The 15,640-nt window shown below is 38.7% G+C and overlaps 1 protein-coding gene across 2 annotated transcripts in view; it reads right to left on the minus strand.

The window, feature by feature from the left end:
• The window catches only part of RTN1 (reticulon 1), a 243,951-nt gene that overhangs the window by 26,272 nt on the left and 202,039 nt on the right, over window positions 1-15,640 (minus strand). Inside the window, exon 1 of one of the 2 annotated variants that reach the window (XM_027554238.1) lies at window positions 5,751-5,942. The exons of the other annotated variant lie outside the window; for it this stretch is intronic. Coding sequence (XP_027410039.1) covers window positions 5,751-5,811 — 61 coding nt within the window. The 5' untranslated portion in view covers window positions 5,812-5,942. Of the gene's footprint in view, window positions 1-5,750; window positions 5,943-15,640 lie in introns of those variants that run through there. 2 annotated transcript variants of the gene reach the window in all.

The raw sequence follows: 15,640 nt of genomic DNA on the forward strand, positions 1-15,640 counted from the left end.
GTTAGAATACAATTATAATTTCATGTTTTAATATAGTTATTATTATTATCCATAATATAGGCAGAAGATGGTTTTTAAAAAATTATTAATGTCAAGTTCTTAGTTTTCAAATTGTGAGCTTAATTATAAGGTAGCCATGGAACTGGAAAAGTGACAAATGTAAATATTAACACACAAGTATGTGTCAAGTATGCACACAACTTAGGGAACAGGTTGAGAAGGATGGGAAATTTAGTGGTGATGCAAATTTAATTAGCTTTCTGTGGATTTTAGAATTCTATTTTAAATGAACTTAAAATAGGTCAATTACTCCACAGATTTCTGTTCCTGAATGTATTAATTTTCCTAAAGATGAAAAAGAACTGAGTAAAGAACAGCATTTCAAATACTAGAAGAAAAAAGTGGGAGGGAAGGAGGCAAGGAGGGACTTTTTAAAAATGAAGGAAGGGCCTGCTGATTATGACAGAAGATTTCATCCACAACCCCTACTGATATATACTAATCATAATGCGTTGGTGATGGAGTATCAGGGACATTATTATTTTTTAATGAAAGAAATATTAATTCATGGAAATATGAGAAAAACCATAGATTTGAAGATGTAGATTTAGACTGGAATTTTTGTCAACCTTTCTTACCCATGGTGGATCTTCCTTGTAAAAAAAAAAAAACACTGCAGAGTCCATCTATACAGTCTAAAGCCAAAACATGTAATTAAAAAATGAGTCTACGCCATTGATGCTTATCATAGTTTTTTCCTTAATTTTAGTAAGGAAGAGCTCATAACACAAAGAAACATGTATTTGAAGTCGAGCAATTCTTTCATGTCAGTTTCTTCCTGACATTAAATTATTTCAGATACTTTTTAAGATATGTACAATCTTATTTAATAAAAACTGCTTTTGTTCTCTACCTAGTCCTCTAGATTCATTTTATATGGTATATATATATTGGAAGATATTCAACAAATATTAACATTAATCAACCCTAGATGGAAGGGCTTTGGGTGATTTGTGGCTTTCATTTGAAACTCTCTTTGTTGAAATGGAAATTTTCAAAATGCACATGTATTATTTTTAGAAAACCAAAAAAGCCACTATTTTCTCCCCAAATTTTGAAATATTCCTTTAAAAATTCTCTTGAAAGTGATTATACATTGTGAAAAAGGAGAATTTTATTTTTCAGTGAAGTAATAACTACCTACGTTTGGTATATTATCTGTATAATGAGTTTTCTTTCATTAAAAACAAATCACTAGATCATCAGCTAAGAAAGTTTTCCCACTAGATCTCTTTAGAATCTGAGAGAGAGAATTTGAAAATGAAATTATTTATGCTGTAAAGTTCGCACAAGTGTTCTAATAATACTGAACCTAAATAAAATGCTGAATGATTGGGACTGGTCTATCTTTATGTTTGTATGTAAAATTGTCTTTATTAATTGCCATTTTCAAAATACAAGCATACAATTCAATTCCTATGGCTAAAACAGACATTTCCTCTGTATCTGGGGAGGCGTGGGCATTCTGAACTAGCACCTTTGAGAACAGACTACCCTCAACACTGTTTTCACAGAGAACTATAGGTCAGCATAAAGTTTTCAAAATACTTTATTTTCTAACAAAATGAGAAATATGTGAGATTATATTCTCTGGAAGGTGCATCACCCTTCAATATTTTACAGTATTTTAGGGGAATCTGTTAAGTACAAAATGCTGCCACATATAGTAAGTGGGAGCTATTAGTCCCAACTTCCCACATCCAAGTGTCCTGCCCATGAAACTGTCAAAAGCAGTGATACTTGGGAAACAAAAAAAAGCAATCTTCAGAGTACAAGCGAAATGATATGAATGAGTGGTTTGGTCAAACTTTGTTCCCCTGCCACAGTACCATTTGGATTCAGGTAGTATAGTAGAGTGGTCAAAAGAGCAGACTGCTCTGCATTTGGGACTCATTAAGTCCTAGCACAAATTACTAGCCATCTCAACCTTAAAACCCCATTTCCTCCTCTATAAAATGTTGTGTTAGTTGCTCAGTTGTGTCCGACTCTTTGCGACCCCATGGACTGTAACCTGCCAGGCTCTTTTGTCCATGGAATTCTCCAGGCAAGAATACTGGAGTGGGTAGCCATTCCTTTCTCCAGAGGATCTTCCCAAGCCAGGGATCGAACCCGGGTTTCCTGCACTGCAGGCAGATTCTTTACTGTTTGAGCCACCAGGGAAGTGAGAGTAAAATAATAATCTCAGAAAGATATGAGATTAAGATCTGTAACAAGAGTTTAGGACAATGACCAACACATGGATAATAATGATGGAGAATTTTTAATGATGAGTTCATGATGATGATGATAACAACAATGGTGTAAATTGATCAAAATCACTGATTCAACTGCTCAACATTGCTTTGTCTTTAAAGAGATGAGCTGTGCGAAAATATCTTGGAAGGGGTAAAAGAGAGTTCACTTTCTGAAACTCAGCATTAGTGAAAGAGGCAGTGTGTGAGATGGGAAGAGTTCAGGATTTTCGGTCACAGTCACCTTTTCATTACCCCACTTGTCACTTAATGAAAAACTTTGGGCAAGTCACATAACCTCTTTGAGCCTCATGTTGTTCAAGAGTAAACTGAAAAGCTCAAATGAGAAGACGTTTGGCAAAATGAAAGGTATGTAAATGGGAGGGGTTTTTAGCACGCCCCTACTCCCTAGATAATTCTTTACATGTTTAGAAAAACCATTGAGGAAGAAGCCATCTACTTTGGAGGCAGACGGTAGAGTAGAAGAATCAAAGGGCTTTGGAGTCAGACAGCCTCAGCTTGAATCTGGCCTCTGGCATTACCAGCTGTGTGCGCTGGCAAGAAGCCTCAGTTCATCACTTCTAAAATGGGATAATAATAAAACTCACACATCATAGGATTCATGAAGATTAACTGCAATGATACTAGTAAAATAGTAAAAGTGCCCAATAAATGTTAATATTTAACAGTAATAACTAGTAATCTGAAGAATCCCAGGTTTATTGCCACATATTATTAGGTTATTGTCTTATGTCATCTTCACTGAGCAGATTGGGCTTTGGTTTATAATAAATTGGGTATGAATATCATTTTTTTTAATGGAAGCAGAATCTGTGTAATGTAGTATAATGTGGAATTTAGTCTCTCTTTAAACATTCTTGTCTACAGCTAAAATCATATATATTAATAAAATAAATATAAGCTTCCTTTTGCATGTATACTATAGTTTTTAGGACACATTGTATTAGTTTCAGTAGAGTCTTCCTGACATACCTAATGAACTACAATTTCTCTGTGGAATTGTTTAATAATATGGAGGAAGCCTGGGGCTCCCTTTATTCCCTTTTCCAAGCAAAACCTTCACTTCTCACTATTTCTGGAGGACATTATCCCCAATGTTATACTGACTTCTTTTAACTACATTCACAGCTGCTCTTGTATCAAACCCATTTCATCATTTGTATACTAGATGTGCTGGTCTATGGATTGGGCTAAGAATTATTACACATGAGTGGTTTCAACCCCGATTACGTGTTAAACTCATGTGAGAGCTTTTGAAAAATACTGATGCTTGGCTCAATGGAATCAGAACCTCTAGGGGTGGGGCACAGGAATCCTTTGTGTTTTTTTAAAGCTTCCCAGGTGATACTAATATGCAGCCAGTGTTAAGAACAGCTTTTTTTATATAATTAGAGAACTAAAATGAAGATACACTTAAAATACTAAACAAGAATCTTATTGTAGATTTTAATTTAGATGAAAGTTCTCCTAGTGGGGAGAAACAGGAATAATTTACTTATAATTCCTCTTTTATGCCTATAAACCCACCCATCCAGTTATCAGTCAATTTTCAGGATAATGGCTTTGTTCTATCTGACAAAAGGAAATCAATGGTACTGAAGATTACCAAAGGTCACAGAGTATAAAAGACCCTCAATGATCCTGCATTAATCTTCATAAACAGCTGTACACTGCAAATGAAAATAACAGTCTTTAATGGACAAATTACAGCATTTTGTGTTGTTTTCTGATTATAAATGTCCATATTTTTAACCCCCCAGTGAAAATGTCAACAGAGGCAAAACACATAGGATTATGATGAAACAGTGTCTCAGATCTGACACATATTATAAAATTTGACACTTCTGCTACCTACTTTTGGTAAGAATAGAGGAAATCTGTAAGAATAATCTTAAAAAACCAACTTTATATCCAACTAAACTTGGTATTCTATCAAGCCACAGATATCCATTGAGTGTGTATTTGGAATAAACTGGATGAGTCTAAACATGTAGCAAGAATGAAATGTTACCAAGAATTTTCACAGCTGGCTTCTGTATAAAACATATGCCAGGTCATGTAGTTACCATCATTCTCTAAAAGGATGCCCCTGAATGGCCATACATTTCTTGTTTCCTCGCTTTTAAATTTATTAGGTCCTTTTATTCACTTTTGATAGTTGTTATTTCCAATAGATCCAAATAATTTGAACTAGACGATTGCATTTTATGTCTCTGCCACCCAACTAACAAATAAGAGGCAGAGGAAATATACTCTTAATTCTGAGGTTCATGTTTACTTTTTCTTTGCTTAAAAAATTTACCAAAGAAAAACTCTATGGGGATGGTAACATCCCATTCTTTTTGTGATACAATATTACAAGAGAAAGGTGGCTTTTTTTATTTTTTTTTTAATCAGCTTCTGCTCCAGAGTATTCTTGGTCCCCTGAGGGATGCTGCAACCCTGCAGGTTAAGTCAAACGCACCTTCTTCAGAACCATTTGTTAAACATTAAAAGACACTTCATATTACAAACATCCAAGTTTACAACACATAATTCATTCTTGCAAAATCTCCCTTTCTCCTAGTAATCTCAAACTGAGGAAGGTGAAGGAGAGAATCTTAATGCAACAAAGGCGAGATGGAGATGTGTGAAGTATGAGGCTGAATAAAAATGGCTGAAAAGCAATCCAAGCGAGGCTGGAGGGTGGCCACACCCAGTGCTAATATGGACTGTTTCAAAATAAATGTGTTATATCAGAGAGCAACTGGCACTGTTTTTTAATTTCCCTCCATTTGTTCCAGATATACCCATTATTAATGAACAGTAGTTACAAGTTACCCCAATGACAGACAAAAAAACCCCGAAATATTTCAAAGTGAATCATCCTAATATGTGTCTACGCCATCATATTTTCAGGATTTTGAGAGCTATTCTGCATTTCCAGTTTCCTTTGTGTGACCACAAATAATAACCCTAAAATGGGTGTGTCCCTCTTAAAAGGATGCACTAGAGCCCACTCAGTTAACGGTTCTACTAGATTTCAATCCTTAGGCACAAATTAAATGTACTGGGATACATGGAACAATAAGAAAGCATTTTAACTCCGGGAATAAGAAGAGATTAAACACATACTGAACGTTTAGCGGAACCCAAAAGAGCTCCAGGAGGAGGCAAAAGATGCATTATTTAAAACAGTAGCCTGACAACAAGAAAACAAAGGGGTGGGGGTGGGGGATTTTTTTTTTTTTTTAAGATGGGAAAAGTAAAAAACAAAAACAAAAAACCAAACACCATCCACTCTGATTTTTGACATAACAAGTTTACTCCCCCCGCAACAGAAAGCTCTTGGGTATAAAGCATGCATAGGTCCCACAGGTGAAATGATGCACAATGGCTGATTCCGGGTCCCGGGTTCCCGTGCGCCGCAGGCATGCACTACTGAAATAAAGAGAATACCCTGACTTTTCCAGTTGCTCCAAACACAATCCATCTTGGTGGAATCGGCGGTGGCCTGCATCGTGCGCGCTTTGAGGGCTCGCCGTTGCTGTCCTCGGGGGCGCTGAGCAGGCACTCAGGCGTCGGTGCCCCGGCTGCAGCGCTGCTCCCGGTGGCCGCGGCTGCAGACAGACTGAGGCTGCACCAGCCGGCGTGCACGGCGAGGGGCGGGCGCGGCGCGGGCGCCGCAGTCTCCGCGGCAGCGAATCAGCGCGGTGCGGTGCGGATCAGCCTGCGCGCCCGGTGATGCGGGTGCCGCTAGACTCCAGAGCAGAGGCTGGCTGCCCTGGAGATGTTTAAAGCCAGTCCCACCCGGGAGGTGCAAAAGCTGACCAGGGGTGGGGAGTTTGAGAGAAGGAGGAGAAAGGGCCAAGGGTAGGAATGAGAGCAGAATACGCGGGCTGTTTCTGGGTCTTACTGGCATGGTGCATTTTCTAGAAATGTCTTAGAAACCCCAGAACTTGACGATGGCAGTACAAACCTCAGGCTTTCAGCATCATATCCCCTAAATGTCCGCAACGCTCATTCACCTCCCCTCACCCAGCCTCCAATTCTTTACATTCTGGCCACACTTTAATTGCTTGACATCTTCCAGACAATTAACAGTCTTTCCCTCTTTTGGAACAGCCCATGGCTATCCAAAACCTTCCCTGGCAAGCCGCAACCATTGCAAAGAAACCCTGGAGGTTTAGTGTCTCTTCTCAGCTCTGCTTGTGGGTTGAATGAATATTCGACAATGTCTGAATGTGGTGCCAGTAGGTTGGGATCAAAGCCTCTGGACTCTGGCACATGGAGTAATTAGTCACTATAGTGACACGCCGAGAGTGGTCAGTCGTGGGGACTTCCAAACAGAGATCAGGAAGCAAAGGGCCTGCTTCCTCAACAGCGTCATATTTGGGGCTGAGTGTTAGGGGATGATGGATGTGAGTGGTATGCATAATTCGGGAGATAAAGTTGATTTCCAAGCCCAGTGATTCAAGGGTTTCAGGTGTCCCCACTTACAATGTGAATGTCAATTGGAGGAGCAGAACATTGTGTTGTTGTTCAGTTACTCAGTTGTGTCTGACTCTTTGTGACTCCATGGACTACTGCACACCAGGCTTCCCTGTCCTTCACTATCTCCCAGTGTTTACTCAAACTTGTGTCCAATGAATCAGTGATGCCATTCAACCATCTCATCTTCTGTTACCCACTTCTCCTCCTGCCTTCAATCTTTCCCAGCATCAGGGTCTTTTCCAATGAGTCAGCTCTTCGCATCAGGTGGCCAAAGTATTGGAGCTTCAGCTTCAGCACCAGTCCTTCCAATGAATATTCAGGATTCATTTCCTTTAGGATTGACTGCTTTGATCTCCTTGCTGTCCAAGAGACTCTCAAGAGTCTTCTCCAACTCCACAGTTCAAAAGCATCAATTTTTTTTTCGCTCAGCCTTCTTCATTGTCCAACTCTCACATCTGTACATGACTACTGGAAAAACCATAGCTTGACCATACAGATTTTTGTCAGCAGTGGGTGGTGACCTACTTTTCAAATTTTAGCATGAATGCTTTATCAGATTACTTTCCAAGGCAGTTGAGAGAATGGACAGGGGATAGGTATGTTTTGATGAGGAAAAGGTAGAAATAGCACAGAGAAATGACTGGAATTTAGGCATTTTCTGGGGAAAGTCCTGGTAGAAGGGACCCTTGAGGAGACAAGACATAGCATGAAGACAAAGATGCCTTGGGGACCAAAGGGGTTTATAGAAGGAAGAGCTCCCACTTCCATTTGTTGTAGCATGGCCTTATCCATTGTATAGAATTTCTCTCCCTCATGGAGAAGTGGAGCCTCCATAATTCCTCTGCAGCTCCCAGATGCGTTCCTTCCCAGACCCAAATATGCATTTGTACATGCTGTGCCAGCGAGAGCCTAAGGACCTAATCTCAAGGTTACGCTTCTGGAAATGATTTACCTTTCATTTTATGAAGCATATACACTTTAAAATATGATCCTTAGAATCATGAATGTTCCTTTTAGAATAAAAGCTTCCAGAGAAACCAGCTAAGCCTCTGCATATCTCTGTAACACATCTGGAATTATTCTTAAGGAAGTTTAAGAAGAATGACTTCAGCAGGATGATTCGGCACTTCTGGGCATCCTAAGTCTCCTATAAAAGTGGGGTTGTCAGAGCTCCCATTTGGCTGATGAGAAGGAGGAACAGTGACCACATGATTACAAAGCACTTTTCAAACTGACTTGCTCTGGAGGTGTTAGTGACTTTGTTATATTTATACTTCCTACTGTCCTCCCACAATTTTTTCATCATCATGGTCATGATTGGGAATTCAGTCAGCAAAATACTGAAAAGATTGGGACCTGATGATGAATGCTCACTGCATGATGTGGAGCTGGACACACTGCAAAAAGGTAGGGACAAGACTCAGAAGGAGAGAGAAAGGGTTGCCCGGTGGGTTGTTGCTGTCCTGGCCACTTTCCAGCTGGAAACCTTTGGAGCCTTGGCCACTAGGAGGCACTGCCTGTCCAATGATAGCCCCAGGCATTAGCCTTAACACAGAAGGTGCCCCAGGTATCTTGAACGGTGAGTGTTCACAGTCACATTGCTGGAGCCAGTGTGTGGCTCTGACAGTCAGTACTGAGCAGCAGCATGTCCCTAGCAAGGACGGGTAGGCAGAGGCAAGCTCTCCCTCAGGTGTCGGGTAGTTGTGTCGGAATCCTTAGGCCATGAGTTTTCACTGGCCACAAAGCTGACCTTGGAACGTCAGCTTAGCTGAAAGACCACATTCTTTTCAGTCATGCTAAACCTGGAAAGAGAAGCCTGATGGCACCCGAAAAATCAATACAACAGTTTGACAGCTGAAGACTGAGGAGGTAAGATGTCTGATGTCACAGACAGAGATGCACACTAGTAAGAACTGAGGGTTTTCTATTAATGCCCAGGTGCTTAGGAGAAGCACAAATGATCTTATTAAAGGAAAATCAGGCAGAAGAGTACAAACTTGACAGGGGATGTGGGTGTTAGATCCACTTGTGTCACAAACTTTAGTTCTGTGGCTTTCAACAAGTCATTTATCATCTGAACCTCTCTCTCATAACATACACATGAATTACAGATTCAGACGTTTGTTTCTATGAAGTAATAAGAATTTGTTTCCCATAGACATTGCAAATGGGTGCTTTCTTTGCACAAGTGCACACAAAGTATTAATTGAAAGCTCTTGGCAAGGTCAAAACGATAGAATGGGTAGAAAAGATATGTAAATTGTCCTTTAGCAGTGAAAGAAAACAGAAAGCAAAATAAAGCTTGCTGAAAGCGGGCAGGAACTGCCTCTGTCTTTAAACCAGGAAAGAACAGACGGGCTTTGTATGCAGCCAGCTTAGAACTCGGTTTAGGTACTGCCAGGAAGGGAAGTGATTTCTTTAGTTTTCAGGATGAAATCGTGCATTAGTCTATTATAGGGAAAAGCAAAGGAGCCAAGTTTTGTAACCTCATCCCAGATCTAGATGAATGTTGAAGGCTACCACGTCCAGAATGGCCGCATAGTGTTTGTCTACTATAGCGTCAGGATTTATACTGATGAGACTCAATAGCACCTGCATTGATACACTTATTTAAGGAACATGTACCAAGCACCTACTATATTCCAGATACTGCTCTAAGCATAAAGCAAAGTTCCTACCCTTAAGAAGTTATATGCCAGTGTGTACGGGAGGAGCAGAAAATAATAAAAGAAGTAAATACTGTATATATTTAACTTGTGGAGGAGTGTACTGGGGAAAATAAAGCAGGTAAAAGAGGATAGAAAAGGATGTGGGTGGACATTTGCTATTTTATAATGAGAGTCTGTGAAGGCCTAACTCGTGGTAAAATTAGAGTAGACACCTAAGGGAAGAAAGGAGAAAGCCATTAACATGTATGGGAGAAGAGTATTCACAGATGAACTCAATTTTCAGAACAGAATGTAACAGCTAGTAAACTATATCAAGCATTCTCATAGAACTCCCTGGTTTTTTTAGGCTCAGAAGTGCAGCAATCGAAATAAAAGGCACAAAACCAAAAAAATACTTCATTATAATTGAAGAACACTAAGAACTATGTTCTATGCCATATGGAATAAGGAAATTTAAAGGAAAAACCAATTTGGTACATAACCCACTGTACCAAAACACTGCATGAATTGTCTTCAATTCAAATAAGAGGTTAGCAGTTGTTATTTTCCAGGTGCTTTATCTTGTGGTATGCACTGATGTTTAGTTGTTACAAGATCCCTATGAGGTAGACAGTATTTCCTTTCATTTTCTTTATTCATTCATTCATTCAATCTACAACTGTTTGTGCCTGTCTCTGTAAATACAAAGGGAACTGCCCACTGGGACTTGAGTTTATTGGAGGGAAATTTACATATAAATAGATAAATGCAATCAGTGGATTGTGTGAACAGGAAACCAGGGGTACACAGAGTTCTTGGGGGCAGAGGTTTCAGGAAAGGCTTCAGAGAATAGGTGACAATTAAGCTAAGTTATGAGTAAGAAATGTATCAGCAGTTTGAGTGATGGGCTTTCCTGGCAGACAGAAGTGGAAACTTAATTTCAGAAATGTGTAGAGCCAGACTGTGACAGCCCTGAGTAGTAATACTGTCAATAGATGAGGGAGACCCAGCAGGATTTTAAGCAGAGGAGTGACATGGGAAGTGGCATAATTTATCCAAATTTGGCTGAGAAGTTTCCAGAATCGACTCTTGCTGTGCAGTCACTAAGTCATGTCTGACTCTGCAACCTCATACACTGCAGCTCACTGGACTTCCTTGTCCTTTACTATCTCCTGGAGTTTGCTCAAATTCATGTCCATTGAGTCGGTGATGCTATCTAACCATCTTATCCTCTGTTGCCTCCTGCTCCTTTTGCCTTCAATCATTTCCATCATCAAGGTCTTTTCCAATGAGTCAGCCCTTCTCATTAGGTGGCCAACGTCCTGGAGCTTTAATGCCAGCATCAGTCCTTCCAATAAATATTTAGGGTATTCAGGGTTGGTTTCCTTTAGGATTGGTTTGATCTCCTTGTAGTCCAAGGACTCTCAAGAGTCTTCTCCAACACCACAATTCAAAAGCATCAATTGTTCGGCACTCAGCTTTTTTTATGGTCCAATTCTCACATCCATACATGACTATTGGAAAAATCATACCTTTGACTATATGGACCTTTGTTGGCAACGTGATGTCTCTGCTTTTAAATATGCTGCTCAGGTTTGTCATAGCTTTCCTTCCAAGGAGCAAGTGTCTTTTAATTTCACGGCTGCAGTCACGGTCTGCAGTGATTTTGGAGCCCAAGAAAATAAAGTCTGTCACTGTTTCCACTTTTTCCTGTTCTATTTGCCATGAAGTGATGGGACCAGATGCCATGATCTTAGCTTTTTGAATGTTGATTTTCAAGCCAGACTTCTCACTCTCTTCTTTCACTCTCTTTAAGAGGCTCTTAAGATCCTTTTCACCTCTGCCATTAGGGTGGTATCATCTGCATATCTGAGGTTGTTGATATTTCTTTCAGCAATCTTGATTTCAGCTTGTGATTCATCCAACCTGGCATTTCACAAGATGTACTCTGCACAGAAGTTTAATAAGCAGGGTGACAATATATAGCCTTGTCATACTCCTTTCCCAATTTTGAACCAGTCCATTGTTCCATGTCCAGTTCTATTGCTTCTTGACCTGCATACAGGTTTCTCAGGAGGCAGGTAAAGTGACCTGTTACTCCCATCTCTTTTGTCCACAGTTTGTTGTGATTCACACAGTCAAAGGCTTTAGCACAGTCATCGAAGCAGATGTTTTTCTGGAATTCTCTTGCTTTTTCTATGATCCAATGGATGTTGGCAATTTGATCTATGGTTCCTCTTCCTTTTCTAAATCTAGCTTGTACATCTGCAAGTTCTTGGTTCACGTATTGCTGAAGCCTAGCTTGAAGGATTTTTAGTATAATCTTGCTGCTGCTGCTGCTAAGTCGCTTCAGTCATGTCTGACTCTGTGCGACCCCATAGATGGCAGCCCACCAGACTCCCCCGTCCCTGGGATTTTCCAGGCAAGAACACTGGAGTGGAGTGAAGCCATTTCCTTCTCCAATGCATAAAAGTGAAAAGTGAAAGTGAAGTTGCTCAGTCGTGTCTGACTCTTCGCAACCCCATGGACTGCAGCCTACCAGGCTCCTCCGTCCATAGGATTTTCCAGGCAACAGTACTAGAGTGGGTTGACATTGCCTCCTCCGATAATCTTGCTAGCATATGAAATGACCACAATTGTGTGATAGTTAGAACATTCTTTGGCATTGCCCTTCTTTGGGATTGGAATGAAAACTGACCTTTTCCAGTCCTGTAGCTACTTACTGAGTTTTCCAAATTTGCTGGCATATTGAGTGCAGCACTTTAACAGCATCATGTTTTGGGATCTGAAATAGCTCAGCTGGAATTCCATCACCTCCACTAGCTTTGTTCGTAGTAGTGTTTCCTAAGGCCCACTTGTCTTCACAGTCCAGGATGTCTGGCTCTAGATGAGTGGCCACACCCTCATGGTTATCCAGTTATCCAGAATTGACAAAAGACATAAATTCTAGCCCCAAGCAAGACAAGTAAGAAATCCATACCTTGACTCACATCACAGTGAAATTGCAGGGCATCAAAACAAAGGAGAAATTTTAAAAGCAGATATAAATAACAGACAAATGAGATGAATAGCAATCTTTTCATCAATAGAAGCTAGAAGACAATGAAATAATATTCTCAAAGTGGTGAAGGAGAATAACCATCATCTAGAATTATATACACAAAAAGACTAATACAGGCATTTTCAAAAAAATAAGAAATGAGAGAATTTCCTAATGGCAGACTCTGCAGAAAAATATACCAAACACAGTACTCCAGAAAGAATAAAACTGAATCTAAATTCAGTTAAAAGGTAAAAGTGACATGCATGAAAGAATGCTGAGCATAAAGATCAGTAATGATTAACTTAATGAAAGGGTTATAAATGAAAGATGAAAGTAAAACAGTGGACAAAATAGAACATAGGTAAAAAGCAGTGATAAGAGCAAGAGCATTCTAAGATCCTAGTATTGTTCAGGAGGAGGATAGAGATATTTAGACCATGAAAATGTCATATTTATATGCTAAATATTTAATGGTCTCCAATAAAAGAAAATAATTAAATACATAACTTCCACAAGAATAAAATTTACAAGCAAGGTAATTAATTTAATCAAACAGAAATTAGGCAAAGGAAAAATGAGAAGCAAAGAAAATAACTAGTAAATTGAAAGCACAAAATAAAGCATTAAAATGTTTCTAAATATATCTAAATAATGCCAACTAAAAAAAGATGAAAGCTCTCACAATGGATGAAAAAGATCTAGCCAAAGGATGTTTTCAAAAAAAGTCCTAAAACATACTGACACAGAAATGTTCTAAGTAGAAAGATTAATTTTTGTAATAGTGACCTTGCTAGATTTACTTATTAATTTTTTTGTAGATTCTTTTGAATTTTATGCATACATAAGAATATCTTCTCTGAATAAAGATGGCTTTATCTCTTCCTTTCCAATCTTTATATTTCATTTCTTTACCTTAACTTACTGCATTGGCTAGGACTTCTAGTATAATGTTTAGTAGAGGTGGTTAACAGGGACTATCCTGTCTTTTTTTTGAATTAAGGGGGAAAATGTGCTCAAAATTTTACCATTAAACATGATGCAAACTGTGAATTTTTAGCTATCCATTATCAGAATAAGAAAATTCCCTCTGGTACCAATTTTCTGAGAATTTTTGTCATGAATAGATACCAAATTTTATCAAATGCTTTTACTGAGCCTAGTGAGATGATCACATGGGCTTTCCCTTAATTTTATTAATATATACATTACATGGATTGAATTTTGAGTGTTAGAGCAAACTTGCATTCCTAGAATAAACTTCATGTAGCCCTGATGTGACATTCTTTTTATATATTGTTGCTCTAATTTGGATTCAATTTGTTAATATTTTGTGAAGAATTTTATTATCTATATTCATGAGGGATATTGTCCTCTTCTTTCTCTTCTTATAATATTTTCTTAAGTTTTTGCATCAGGGTTAAACTGGTGACACAAAAGAGTTGGAAAGTGTTAATCCCTCTAATATTTTCCAGGAGTTTATGTAAGATTGTATTATTTCATTTCGGAATGTTTGCAAGAATTCACCAGGGAACCCATTTGGACCTGGAGTTTTATTTGTGAGATGATCTTTAACTACAGATTTCTTTAATAGTGTAGGATTATTCTGATTTTTAAATTTCTGCTTATAACAATTTTGGTCATTTTTTCCAGATTAATTTATCCATTTAAAATATATTGTCAAATTTATTGGCATGTTACTCATAATATCATTTTTTAATTTTTTAATAATCAGAAGGAGTCATAGTCATGTTTCCTTTCTCATTTATGATATTTTAAGCTTTTTCTCTCTTTCTTGATCATTTTGTTGGAGATTTTTCAATATAATGAATTAGTTTTAAAGAATAAAATTTTACTCTATTGCCTTTTCTCTGTTGTATATATACTCTCTCTTTTATTCTTGTATTATAATCATTATCTTACTTTACTTTCATTTGCTCTTCATTTATTGTTGTTCATTCGCTAAACTCTGTCCAACTTTGCGACCAACACCATGGACCGCAGCATGCCAGGCATCCTGGTCCTTTACTATCTCCTGGAGTTTGCTCAGCTCATGTCTACTGAGTCAGTAATGCCATCCAACCATCTAATCCTCTGTCATCTCCTTCTCCTTTTGCCTTCAATCTTTTCCAACAACAGGATTTTTTCCAATGAGCTGGTTCTTCTCATCAGGTGGCCAAAGGATTGGATCCTCAGCTTCAGCATCAGTCCTTCTGATGAATATTCAGGGTTGATTTCCTTTAGGATTGACTGCTTTGATCTCTCTGCTGACTAAGGGACTCTCAAGAGTCTTCTTAAGACCAGAGTTTGAAAGCATTAATTCTTTGGCACTCAGTCTTCCTTATGGTTCAACCCTCACATCTGTACGTGACTACTGGAAAAACCATAGCTTTGACTTCCTTTATTAGCTCCTTAAAATGAAAGCTTAGATTATTGTCAGTCTTTCTTCTTTTCTAATACTTCATTGAAAAGCATTAAATACCCTCTAAACACTACAGCTGCATCCTGCAAGTTTTGATACATTATGTCAATATTATTGTTCAAAATGTTTTCCAATTGGCATTGAGAGTTTTTTCTTTGGTCCACTGATTGTAAGAATTGTAATTTTGAGGATTTTGAGGATTGTTCTAACTATCCTTATTATTTATTTTCACATTGATAGTTGTGTTCAGTTCAGTTCAGTCGCTCAGTTGTGTCCAACTCTGCAACCCATGGACTGCAGCACACCAGGATTCCCTGTCCATCACTAACTCCTGGAGCTTGATCAAACTCAGGTCCATCAAGTCAGTGATGCCATTCAACCATCTTATCCTCTGTCAACCCCTTCTCCTCTTGCCTTTAATCTTTCCCAGCATCAGAGTCTTTGCCAATGAGTTAGTTCTTCGCATCAGGTGGCCAAAGTACTGGACTTTCAGTTTCAGCTTCCAATGAACATTCAGAACATTCAGGACATTCCTTTAGGATTGACTTATTTGATCTTGCAGTCCAAGGGACTCTCTAGAGTCTTCTCCAACACCACACTTCAAAAGCATCAATTCTTCAGCGCTCAACTTTTTTTATACTCCAACTCTTAGACTACTGGAAAAACCATAGGTTTGACTAGACGGACCTTTGTCGGCAATGTCTCTGCTTTTTAATATGTTGTCTAGATTGGTCACAGCTTTTCT

This window comes from Bos indicus x Bos taurus, chromosome 10 (assembly GCF_003369695.1).
Source record: "Bos indicus x Bos taurus breed Angus x Brahman F1 hybrid chromosome 10, Bos_hybrid_MaternalHap_v2.0, whole genome shotgun sequence".
Taxonomy (NCBI): domain Eukaryota; kingdom Metazoa; phylum Chordata; class Mammalia; order Artiodactyla; family Bovidae; genus Bos; species Bos indicus x Bos taurus.